Genomic DNA, 12,500 nt, shown 5'->3' on the forward strand with positions numbered 1-12,500 from the left:
ACATCTGCCAATAGAGCAGGCGAGGCCACGCAGCAGCCGAACTGCGGGCGAGGCCGAAGTTGAGCAATTGTGCGTTGAGTGAAGTCACTCAAGCACTCCATGATGTCATCAGTGATGGTCGCTTGTGCAATTGTGATGTCATCATCAGTGATGCGAAGTTGAGCAATTGTGCGCTGCGCATGCCAATAGAGCAGTTGAGGCCACGCAGCAGCCGAGCTGCAGTGCAGGTGAGTAGCGAGCCCCCGCGCGTATTTCACGAGATTTCTAGTTTGATTAAATTCACCTGTTTGCTATCAAATAGAGTACTATGCATTTCCATATAATGTGCCTGCCTAAAGCCCGGCCGGGACATAAAATTATACTCCATGCGGGCAGCGAGAGGCGGAGCTCCGCAGACTACGTGCGCACCCCGGGCTGGGACAGAGGGGGTCATACTCAGAGTGCTGCTCAGAGCACCGCTGTTTACATAGTACAGTGAACTGGCCATGATAAAGCTGTTTACATAGTACAGTGAACTGCCCATGATAAAGCTGTTTACATAGTACAGTGAACAGCCCATGATAAAGCTGTTTACATAGTACAGTGAACAGCCCATGATAAAGCTGTTTACATAGTACAGTGAACAGCCCATGATAAAGCTGTTTACATAGTACAGTGAACAGCCCATGATAAAGCTGTTTACATAGTACAGTGAACAGCCCATGATAAAGCTGTTTACATAGTACAGTGAACAGCCCATGATAAAGCTGTTTACATAGTACAGTGAACAGCCCATGATAAAGCTGTTTACATAGTACAGTGAACAGCCCATGATAAAGCTGTTTACATAGTACAGTGAACAGCCCATGATAAAGCTGTTTACATAGTACAGTGAACAGCCCATGATAAAGCTGTTTACATAGTACAGTGAACAGCCCATGATAAAGTCAATGAAACGCAATTAAAAGTCAATGGAATGCCATTAGGTTCAGTAGACTGCGCTTTCACTCTCAAACGATTGTATCAGCACATGAATAGAATCGCCAATCTTGTTTTTATTGAATGTAAATAGGCCTAGATCTGTCTCAACACAGCACATTACTTGAAATGACTAAAAACGAACAGTTAGAAATCAAAGTTTTTTTTTTTGTTTAAAAAAAAAAAAAAAATCCCCAATATTTTTTTATCTTATTTTATCCCCCATTAGTGCTCCTTTGATTTCTCAATCCTGGTTGCTACTCCACCCTCTGCCGATCTGGGGAGAGCCGAGACTGGCTCCATGCTTCCTCCGAGACATGGGCAGTTAGCTAGCCGCTTCTTTTCACCTGACAGGGGAAGCTTCACCGGTAGGACATAGCACGTGGGAGGTTCACGCTATTCCAACCAGTTCCCCTCCCTCTGAACAGGCGCCCTTAACGATCAGAGGAGGAACCACATTAGCAACCAGGATATTGCATGTTTTTGTGAAGGGGGTTCCTATATGAAGGAAACCCCCGGGAGGCACGGGGAGAACATGCAAACTCGACACAGAAAGGCCATTTTGCCGACCCCACCCGGGCGGTGGGCACTCAAGGACATGCGGACGGGCACGCATTCCTTCAGCGTTCACCTCGTACCCAGGTGGGAATCGAACCCACGACCTTCGAGCTGTGAGGCGATAGTGCTTACCACTGCACCACCGTACCTCCCCAGAAATCAAAGTTTACCACATGGGTCAAGAAATGTGGTCAAAACATGGCTCATTGTAGCCTACTTACCATGGACTGTATAAATACTGTAGCGACTTCTTCATTTAATTTCTCTTCCTGTCTCTCCCTGCAAAGCGGTGCGGCGCGCTGCTAGAAAAAATCTGACGACACGCCTTTACGGCTGCGGTGGCCACGCCCCCACCGCAATGACGTCATATTGGCCGCACGGCCCTCGCGGTTGGAAGCGCGCATGGAGTATGGCTGCCTTCCAGACACCTGGGACGTGGGTGTTTCCCAGTGGAAAAGTCCCACCCCCCACCTTCAAAGCATTCCAGAGCACAAAGGCAAAATGCAACCAAGAAACATGGCGGACCGCGACAAACTTTTTTCCGTTTGGAAAATAGCAAGACAGCTTAACAACGAGCAGAGCATCATCCTTGCATATTTAAACGAAAATGAGGAGCAGCAATGACACATAAGGCAACAGACTCTATTATACATTTTATTTAGGCACTTAATACTTTGGACTACATACTGCCATTGTTGTGTGATGTCAGACAGCTGATTCCCAGCCTAGTGGGGGTAGATTTTTTTCTCCCAGTTTTCAAGTCGGAGCTCCCACTTTGAGTGCTGTTCCAGCGCACTTTTCCTAATAGGAGGCCAGACAATCTGAAGGTCCCAGTTGTCTGGAAGGCAGCGTATGTCCCGCCCTTAAGTGAGAATTGACCTGCCCATAAATCACAAACACACCTACACTTTACTCAGTGTCAGGTCAGCTGTACCTCCATGTAACAAATATGAAATCCCGGACTCAGACTGTGATCATTTCACGTGATGTAGTTTGGATGTAGTTTTGCACTACCTTTTGAAAGTAGTTTTAGTTTGACCAGCTAAAATAAAATGTGAACTTGCACAACACTGCCAACTGCTGGACTGGAGAGTTGAATGCTGTGTATGACTGAAGTGTATTGGTGCATCTCTCCCTCGCCCCCTGCAGGCCAGCTGTGGCTCGCCCTGCCCCAGCACAGAGCCTCATCCTGAGCAGAGAGAGGTGGGGCATGGTGTAGCCCCGCCCCCTCTGACCACCAGTCAAAATGATGGCCTCGGTGGCTTCCGGGGGCAACCGGAGGAAGTCGCTCACGCTGAGGGGGGTGGACCCCGAGACCTGCATGATCGTCTTCAAAAACCACTGGGCACAGGTGGGTCAGCCTGTGTGTGTGTGTGTGTGTGTGTGTGTGTGTGTGTGTGTGTGTGTGTGTGTGTGTGTGTGTGTGTGAAACAGCAGTGGACAAAGGTTAACATGAGTCCAGACAGTGAATTACATTCTTCTATCTCTCCATCTATTCTTGTACCCCACCTCCCTCTTTGTCTCTGTCTGTCTGTCTGTCTGTCTGTCTGTCTGTCTGTCTGTCTGTCTGTCTGTCTGTCTGTATGTCTGTATGTCTGTATGTTTGTCTCTCTTTCTCCGTCTGTTTGTCTGTCTGTCTGTCTGTCTGTATGTTTGTCTCTCTTTCTCTGTCTGTCTGTCTGTCTGTCTGTCTGTCTGTCTGTATGTTTGTCTCTCTTTCTCCGTCTGTTTTTCTGTCTGTCTGTTTGTCTGTCTGTCTGTCTGTCTGTCTGTCTGTCTGTCTGTATGTTTGTCTCTCTTTCTCTGTCTGTCTGTCTGTCTGTCTGTCTGTATGTTTGTCTCTCTTTCTCTGTCTGTCTGTCTGTCTCTCTCTCTCTCTCTCTGTCTCTCTCTCTCTGTCTCTCTCTCTTTCTCTCTCTCTCTCTGTCTCTCTCTCTTTCTCTCTCTCTCTCTCTCTCTCTCTCTCTCTCTCTCTCTCTCTCTGTCTCTCTCTCTCTTTGTCTGTCTGTCTGTCTGTCTGTCTCTCTGTCTCTGTCTCTGTCTCTCTCTCTCTCTCTCCAGGTGGTGAAGATCCTGGAGAAGCATGAGCCGGGTACTTCTGGCTGGGGTGCGTTTAGTTTCCTGTCGGTTCGCCTTGCCGGTGGTCCCACGGCGCCGCGTCTCGGGACCATCCCGGCCGACGAGGCCAGCGCCGTCCAGAACTACGTGGAACACATGCTGTTCCTGCTGATGGAGGAGGAGGCGGGGCAAGGTGATGCAACAACAAACAACAACAAACAATATGGCTGAAGTTCTGTTCATTTGCTTTGAATCCCTGAGGACCAGAGGTGTGACCAAGTCAACAGTCATTTTAATCTGTGTGAACTGAACTTTGAGCTAGCTCTTGTGAAGTGTGAAGTGTGAACTTGCACCACACTGCCTCTGGTGGAGTTTGTGATGGAGCAGGCAGTGATGGAGCAGCTGACTGACTGACTGTGTATGCCCCCCCCCCCCCCCCTAGGTGGCGCTATGGGTCCCATCCTGGAGCTGGTGGTGGGAGAGGGGGTGTTGGAGCGTCTGTTCCTGTGGAGCCTGAGGAGGCAGTTCTCTGAGGAGCTGAAGGTGGAGCAGCTCAGGATGTACCAGAGCCTGCTGACCCAGGCCCAGCAGCCCCTGCTGCACCACAAGCCTGTGCTCAGGCCGCTCATGATGCTGCTGGCATCCTGCCAAGGGGCGGCGGCCTCAGGTAGTGAAGGGGTTAAAGTGCTGCTGGCATCCTGCCAAGGGGGCGGCGGCCTCGGGTAGAGAAGGGGTTCAAGTGCTGCTGGCATCCTGCCAAGGGGGCGGCGACCTCAGGTAGTGAAGGGGTTAAAGTGCTGCTGGCATCCTGCCAAGGGGGCGGCGGCCTCAGGTAGTGAAGGGAGTGCTGCTGGCATCCTGCCAAGGGGGCGGCGGCCTCGGGTAGTGAAGGGGTTAAAGTGCTGCTGGCATCCTGCCAAGGGGGCGGCGGCCTCGGGTAGTGAAGGGGTTAAAGTGCTGCTGGCATCCTGCCAAGGGGGCGGCGGCCTCAGGTAGTGAAGGGGTTAAGGTGCTGCTGGCATCCTGCCAAGGGGGCGGCGGTCTCAGGTAGTGAAGGGGTTAAAGTGCTACTGGCATCCTGCCAAGGGGGCGGTGGCCTCGGGTAGTGAAGGGGTTAAAGTGCCGCATGTCGCAGTTTGTATAGATCCAATCACAATGTTTGTTTACAATAGCATCCGGCTAGACAACGCCTGCGTCACGAACATACATACAATTTGATGGAGCGGAGCAAATGGAGGCGGGGAACAACGCAGCGCTTCAGCTGATAACAGCTGATAAGTATCGCTGCAGCACGCGTGCCGTGCAGCTTCAGGGTGGCGTGGCGTGCGGCTGGTGTGATCGGTGTCGCCTGTTAACAAAGACGCTGAAATGAAAATGCCTCCGTGCTGCGTAGCTTCAGCGGTGCTTCTGCGTAGCTTCAGCGGTGCTTCAGCGGTGCTTCGGCGTATGGTGTGTTCGGCCTGTAAGTCTAAAATCCATGTTTGATGCTTTCATATTTCATTCATTAGCAACACTTTCACTGATGTTAGCTTGGAGACTAGCAGCTAGTCCGACCGGCGGTGGGATGTCTCATTGGAGAGATTTGGTTTATCAACAGAGTACATAAAATAAGCACAACCAAATGCGTCACATACTGTATAGAAATGAAGGCCTGTCTCTAACATAAGGACCAATTATTAGAGGAAATACGGTATTTGCAAAAAAAATGTGTGACAAAAACAAAGCTATGACAGCAGTTTCTGCTGATTGGTTACTGAGCTGGTGATGTCATTGCAGACGTCGGTGGCGGCGTGGTGGAGGCGGAGCTTGTGCTGCTGTTGAAGCAGCTGTGTGGAGCTCTGGTCAGAGACCCCTCCGTCCTGGAGCTGTTCTTCCACACCAGTGATGACCAGGGAGCCGCCAACTTCCTGCTCTTCTCCCTGCTCATCCCATACACACACAGGTAAGGGGATACACACACACACACAAGGTACACACACACACACACACACACACACACACTGTTACGGTCGTGTCTGAATGTATCTAATTTCATTAATTATCTTGGCATCGTTTGTTGTCTAGAGCAGAGGTTCTCAAATGCTTTTCAGCCAAGGACCCCTTACAAGATAGAAAATATACCGGGGACCCCCTCATTCTGATTTGTGATTTTGGGCTAAGCTTAATTGTTTCCACGGTAACGTGCTTGACTTTTAATTTGATAGGTTTGTTATTAGAATGTAATCCATGAACCATTTTAGATTTAAAGCATAAACTATTTTCGTTATAAATATATATATATTCTTTTATTACATTACATTTACATTACGTCATTTAGCAGACGCTTTTGTTTTGTCCAAAGTGACTTACAATATCACAATTTGTCAACAGTACAGAAAACCACTATGCAACACAATCAATGACAGCCAAGCTATTTTGATAGACTAGCACCATGTAGGAAGTAGTTTGAGAAGGAATAAGTAACATGTAGCATTTTTTTTTTTTTTTACCTGAAAACTTTTCGCGGACCCCCTGGCAAAGTGCCACGGACCCCTGGGGGTCCGCGGACCCCCATTTGAGAACCACTCGTCTAGGGGTTGAATCATACATCGTGCACACCAACCATAAGTGCATCAGTTTGGGACGGGGAATTAGCATTCAGGGATTGTTAAAATGAACGCGTTCTTTGAGCGGCCAGCCCTCTCTGGGTCGGGCTCGCTTGGCCCGGCGTCCAGGCGTCGTGGTGTTCAGCTGGAAATCAATGTGAACAGAGGATCCTCGGATCCAAACAAACGTAACATAAACTTCTGCTGGCCCCCAGGAAAAGGGAGGACAGGTCCTTCAGTCTTTAGTCCAACGATGAAAACTCAGAGTCCTTGCTCTCAAGAAACATCAGGTAATAATAACTCCACGCGCTTCAGCAACTCCGCCTGTAGCGAAGCTTGTTGGCTTGCTGGAGGCAAAGCGTTTGGGCTTGCCTCGTGAAGTGTGCTGGATCGTGGATGAAGGCTCACGGGCTGTGATCGATCAGAATCACGGAGATGGAGGTAGGGACCGACTTGTCGGTCCTGGGACTCGGTTGAAATACCACTGGGATGACTGGGTGTAAGGCAATCAGGCACCAGGGCCTGGCCGGTTGGAAGATGGCCAGGATTCAGTTCGGGTCCGGGTTTGGTCGCGGTGAAGGTAAACATTATGAAGGAAAAGGGGAATCTCTGGAATCAAGCTGGAGTCTCTCGGGTGAGGCCGGAATCTCTTGGATGAGGTGAATCAAGCTGGAATCTCTTGGATGAGGTTAGTCAAGCATAGCGTCACAGGACACCTGGCTTATATGCCCGCGTTTTGGTGTATGACATCACGTCATTGGTGATGTCACAACGTTCTAGGGAGCTATGACATCATCGATGTTATGTCTGACATTGCCGATGACCTCACAGGTGAGCTCTATGCTATGACATCATCGGTGTCATTGTTGATGATGTCATCATCATTACGTCGTGGCGCGCCGGCTGGTGGGCATCGACTGCCCCAAGAACAGGCTTGACGGTGGGCCATTATGGGCCCTTTTCTACAGCCGCTCCCAGATTCCTGTGGGGAATCTGCATTCTTCCAGAAATGGCCGGAATGGCCCTCTAGTCCCACCTGGTATAGGCAGGGCTTGGTTGATTATTCTGGGAGTGAGGGGGGCTGTGGTCCGCCTGGCCACCGGCCGCACGCCGTTGTCCAGTCCCGTACATCACAAGAGCCAAGATTTGGTGACTGTCCTCGTTGGCCAGGATGTGTGTGGGATCCTACTGCAGTAGCGAGCTGTAATGGCCTCTGGGGGCTGGAGCTTCCAGTTGACGAAACTCAGCGGCGTGAGGTCAGCGCGGGAGCCGCTCAGGAGCCAGGGGTCTATCCATCCTACCCATCCTACCCAGCTACTGCGGTAGTGAGGAGCCTCTGGTTCTGGTGGCTTGAGTTTCCAGTCGAGGAACCTCAGCGGCATAGGGTCGGTGAGGAAGCAGTTTGTCTGCCCTCGTTGGAGGGAGGCCTCTGCCCCTAGTGTCCCGTTGGCCGCCCCGTGGAGCGCCGGTGTGGCATCCTCACTGAGGGCACCGAAGGTCGTACACTCCTCCGGCTTGGGGGGAGCCGACCTGAGGCCACCGTAACTCGGCTTCAACTCCTCGCTCTTATCCGCAGTCGTGTGGAGTGGGGGTGTCTTTGGCCAGCTGTCTGGGTTGAGAAGAGGGAAGGGGGATCCGCAACCCCGCCTGCTGGTGGTGAGTGCGGGAAGAGGCCTTCCCCACGCAGTGTCGATCACAACAGCTACCTGTGATTGCGGTGGGTCGTCCTCCCACTCTTCCCAGGCCTGCAGCAGCGTCTCAGGTAGGACTGGATCATCCCAGCCTGGTTCCCATTTCCATCGGTGCTGTACGAGCAGGATAAGATGGATCCTCCCGAACTGATGGAGGGGCAAGTTCCTCGGGCAGGATTCCTGCTGCAGGGCGGTGATGGGGTAAGGTTGCTCGCCTAGACCAAGGTTCGGTTCCGTAAAGGCTCTCTTGGTGCAATAGGTCTGCTCTGGGCGACTTGCCGGCGAGACGATGAGGGAGACGGCCGCCCCGTGAAGCATCTGGGGCTCCTGCCTCGCCGTCCGCCAAGGCATGTCCACTTGCTCCACTTGCTCGGACTTGTTGGCCTCCCTGGAGACCTTGGCTGGAGTGGTCTCCGTGAGCCCGGGCAGGGCCAGGAGGTGAATTCTGGGAATAGGTAGTTGAGATGGCTGGTCCCGTCCTCTGGGGGGGTCCCAGCTCTCGACCTCGGCTATCCTGGGGTGGTTGATGCCGTCCGGCTGACTGTGCCCTGTGCTGTTGGTCCCAACGTTCGCCATGCCTCCCTGAGTCTGGTGTATCTCGGTGGCGGGCTTGGCCGCCCCGTTGCACTCTATGGTATGCTCAGGGTCGGCTACCTTTGTCAGTGGACATGTCCTAGGTGGGAGTGTTGGTGTTGGTGGCACTAGAGCAGTGGGTTCCGTAGTATGGGTCGTCGGCTCTGGAGCCGCCGTGCTGACCTGACCCTGGTCTTGGGAGGTGAGAGGCACAGGTGGAACTGCCGGGTCCCCGGCGAGCCGTTGGGCCCGAAGCGTGGCGGCTTTGTGCGCCAGCTCAGCTTGCCGCAGGTGTCGGCTTCTCTCCAGGCGGCGGGTGATCCGCTCTCTAGCTTGGAGATGGGATTCCTTGAAGTATTCAGTGATGTCCCGGTAGGTCTCCCTTTGGCGCACGATCTTATGTTCGAATTCAGCCCTTGTCTGGGCTAACTGAGCAGGGAGTCGGTGGTGGCTGCGGATGAGTTCCTGCCCCTGGTAGATCGTCTGGTCGGAGTGTAGGGGGTCTCGCCCTTTAGTACTACTCCGAACGCTGGATACTTGGCTGTATGCAGATTCGATCTGGTGGGGGAAGGGTTGCTCCTCTGGTCGACGAGATGTCGTGACCAGGGCGAGCTCACCTGACTCCTGCTCCATCTCTGAGCGTCGCAAGTCCTCTATCCGGCTCGAAGGACCAAATTGTAGCGAAGCTTGTTGGCTTGCTGGAGGCAAAGCGTTTGGGCTTGCCTCGTGAAGTGTGCTGGATCGTGGATGAAGGCTCACGGGCTGTGATCGATCAGAATCACGGAGATGGAGGTAGGGACCGACTTGTCGGTCCTGGGACTCGGTTGAAATACCACTGGGATGACTGGGTGTAAGGCAATCAGGCACCAGGGCCTGGCCGGTTGGAAGATGGCCAGGATTCAGTTCGGGTCCGGATTTGGTCGCGGTGAAGGTAAACATTATGAAGGAAAAGGGGAATCTCTGGAATCAAGCTGGAGTCTCTCGGGTGAGGCCGGAATCTCTTGGATGAGGTGAATCAAGCTGGAATCTCTTGGATGAGGTTAGTCAAGCATAGCGTCACAGGACACCTGGCTTATATGCCCGCGTTTTGGTGTATGACATCACGTCATTGGTGATGTCACAACGTTCTAGGGAGCTATGACATCATCGATGTTATGTCTGACATTGCCGATGACCTCACAGGTGAGCTCTATGCTATGACATCATCGGTGTCATTGTTGATGATGTCATCATCATTACGTCGTGGCGCGCCGGCTGGTGGGCATCGACTGCCCCAAGAACAGGCTTGACGGTGGGCCATTATGGGCCCTTTTCTACACCGCCATTTTCCTCAGACATCCCATCCGGGCATTCTCAGGTACCCCGGTATGAGATGAATGACCGCTTCTCGGGCCGCCCTCATCCAATCACCACTAACCACAGTCCCAAACTCTATTCCTATTCGCTCAAAGCTCATTCAATCACGACAAGGGAAACGTCACTTTGACTGACATGTTTACGAGACCCGCGAACGCTTCTCCCGTCACTCCAAATAAGAGGCGTTATTCTCCAAATAATGATCAGCTGACAATTACTCCTTTTGACAAACCCAGGACCCACAAGCCCAGAAAATATGGAAATAATCATGTATAATCTTTTTTTTTCCCGGCGGGTACGGTGGTGCAGTGGTAGGCGCTGTCGCCTCACAGCTCGAAGGTCCTGGGTTCGATTCCCACCTGGGACGCTGTGAATGCTGAAGGAATGCGTGCCCGTCCGCATGTCCTCGAGTGCCCACCGCCCGGGTGGGGTCGTCAAAAGGGCCTTTCTGTGTGGAGTTTGCATGTTCTCCCCGTGCCTCCCGGGGGTTTCCTTCATATAGGAACCCCTTCACCAAAACATGCAATATCGTGGTTGCTAATGTGGTTCCTCCTCTGGTCGTTCAGGGCGCCTGTTCGGAGGGAGGGGAACTGGTTGGAATAGCATGATCCTCCGACGTGCTATGTCCTACCGGTGAAGCTTCCCCTGTCAGGTGAAAAGAAGCGGCTGGCTAACTGCCCATGTCTCGGAGGAAGCATGGAGCCAGTTTTCGGCTCTCCCCAGATCGGCAGAGGGTGGAGCAGCAACCAGGATAAATAAATTAAAATTAACACTAATGGGGGATAAAAATGGGATAAAAAACCGGGGGGAAAAAATATATAAACATAATCACCTATCATACCTAAGACCAAAAGAGCGACCATAACAACACACAAGGTACACACACACAAGGTGCACACACACACACACACACACACACACACACACACACACACACACACACACACGCTATTCTAGACTGAAATTACTAGTTTGAAGCTCTCTTCCCTCTCTCTCTCTCTCTCTCTCTCTCTCTCTCTCTCTCTCTCTCTCTCTCTCTCTCTCTCTCTCTCTCTCTCTCTCTCTCTCTCTCTCTCTCTCTCTCTGCAGGCAGGGCTCGGTCGGCCAGCAGGCCAGAGAGGCTCTTCTGCTCATCATGTCTCTGTCGGCCTCGGAGCCCAGAGTGGCTCAACACATCGCAGACAACACATACTTCTGTCCTGTAGGTGCACACACACACCCACACACACACACACACACACACACACACACACACACACACACACACACACACACACACACACACACACATACATGTGTACACACACACACACACACACACACACACACACACACACACACACACACGCACACACACACACACACATACATGTGTACACACACACACACACACACACACACACACACATACATGTGTACACACACGCACACACACACACACACACACACGCATGCACGCGCGCACGCACGCACGCACGCACGCACGCACATACACACACGCACACACGCACATACACACCCACACGCACGCACATACACACCCACACGCACGCACATACACACCCACACGCACGCAGACACTTTCTCTGTCTTCCTCGGTCTCTGTTGTAATCTCATTATGACTAGTTATGTAATAAACTAATGAGCTCTCACTGCTCCCTTTAACGACTGGGTAGAGAGAGAGAGAGAGAGAGAGTGTGTGTGTGTGTGTGTGTGTGTGTGTGTGTGTGTGTGTGTGTGTGTGTGTGTGTGTGTGTGTGAGTGAGAGAGAAAGAGAGAGTGAGAGCAAACAGAAAATATAAAAGCAATGAAAGAAAAAGAGGAGAGGAAGGAATCAATAAGAACGTAATTTATTACTTTAGAATCAAATAAGTAAATACAAATAAAAATAATAAGAACATTTAAAAATAAAGTAAAATGTTTTGAAAAAAGGAAGAAAATTAAAATTGTAATAAACTAAAATGAAAGTAAAATAAAGCATCAAAGATAGGAGAGTTCTTAAAAATACATTTCTGTATAATATTGAAGCCCTCAACTACAACAATATTGTTATCAAATTCAAATTAAGTTTTTATGATCATTGATGTTTGATGTGACTGTTGTCCATGTTGGCTCTATCAGTGCCAGGTTCACCTTTCACCTTTCAGAGAGAGAGAGAGGGTGAGAGAGAGGGTGGGGCATGCAAAGACACTTAACCACGTGTGTGTGTGTGTGTGTGTGTGTGTGTGTGTGTGCGTGTGTGTGTGTGTGTGTGTGTGTGTGTGTGTGTGTGTGTGTGTGTGTGTGTGTGTGTGTCCCATGTGACCACATTGACCTCAATCTTCATGGAGAGAGATTAGTAAACCAGCGTGTGGTTGGCTCGTACGGGATTGGATGGTTGCCTGTTTGCTGTAACACAGGAGCTGCTGTTGTTGATGAGGATGATGATGGAGGAGATGAAGATGTCACTGTCCAAATTAAACTATACTCTGAAAATAATTAAAACAGACAGTATCCCGTCTCTTCCTTTATTAGGGGAGGTCCGGGACGAATGAAGCACTTTTTGTTTTTTTTGTCATTGTGTAAAGATTGTTTCAGCTGGAGTTATAATATTTTCATGTAAGCAACCTACACATGTCCTCTGGCAATACCAACCGTAGTTTCGTTCCATGGGTCAATACATCAGACGTCATCAGATGGCAACCAGAAGCTGCGCAATGCTTAATTTGTCCCACAGTGAAGG

At 51.0% G+C, this 12,500-nt stretch overlaps 1 protein-coding gene across 1 annotated transcript in view; it reads left to right on the forward strand.

The window, feature by feature from the left end:
* Nucleotides 1–2,761: 2,761 nt before the first annotated feature.
* Nucleotides 2,762–12,500, forward strand: part of LOC310779475 (FHF complex subunit HOOK-interacting protein 1A-like) — a gene marked incomplete at both ends in the record, with an annotated part of 39,260 nt that continues 29,521 nt past the window's right edge. Inside the window, 5 exons of the mRNA XM_083640007.1 lie at nt 2,762–2,866; nt 3,577–3,766; nt 4,016–4,243; nt 5,350–5,515; nt 10,868–10,979. Of these exons, the coding sequence (XP_083496133.1) occupies nt 2,762–2,866; nt 3,577–3,766; nt 4,016–4,243; nt 5,350–5,515; nt 10,868–10,979 (801 nt within the window). The remainder of the gene's footprint in view (nt 2,867–3,576; nt 3,767–4,015; nt 4,244–5,349; nt 5,516–10,867; nt 10,980–12,500) is intronic.

Source organism: Poromitra crassiceps (assembly GCF_964638095.1).
Source record: "Poromitra crassiceps genome assembly, chromosome: 7".
In the NCBI taxonomy this organism is placed as follows: Eukaryota; Metazoa; Chordata; class Actinopteri; order Beryciformes; family Melamphaidae; genus Poromitra; species Poromitra crassiceps.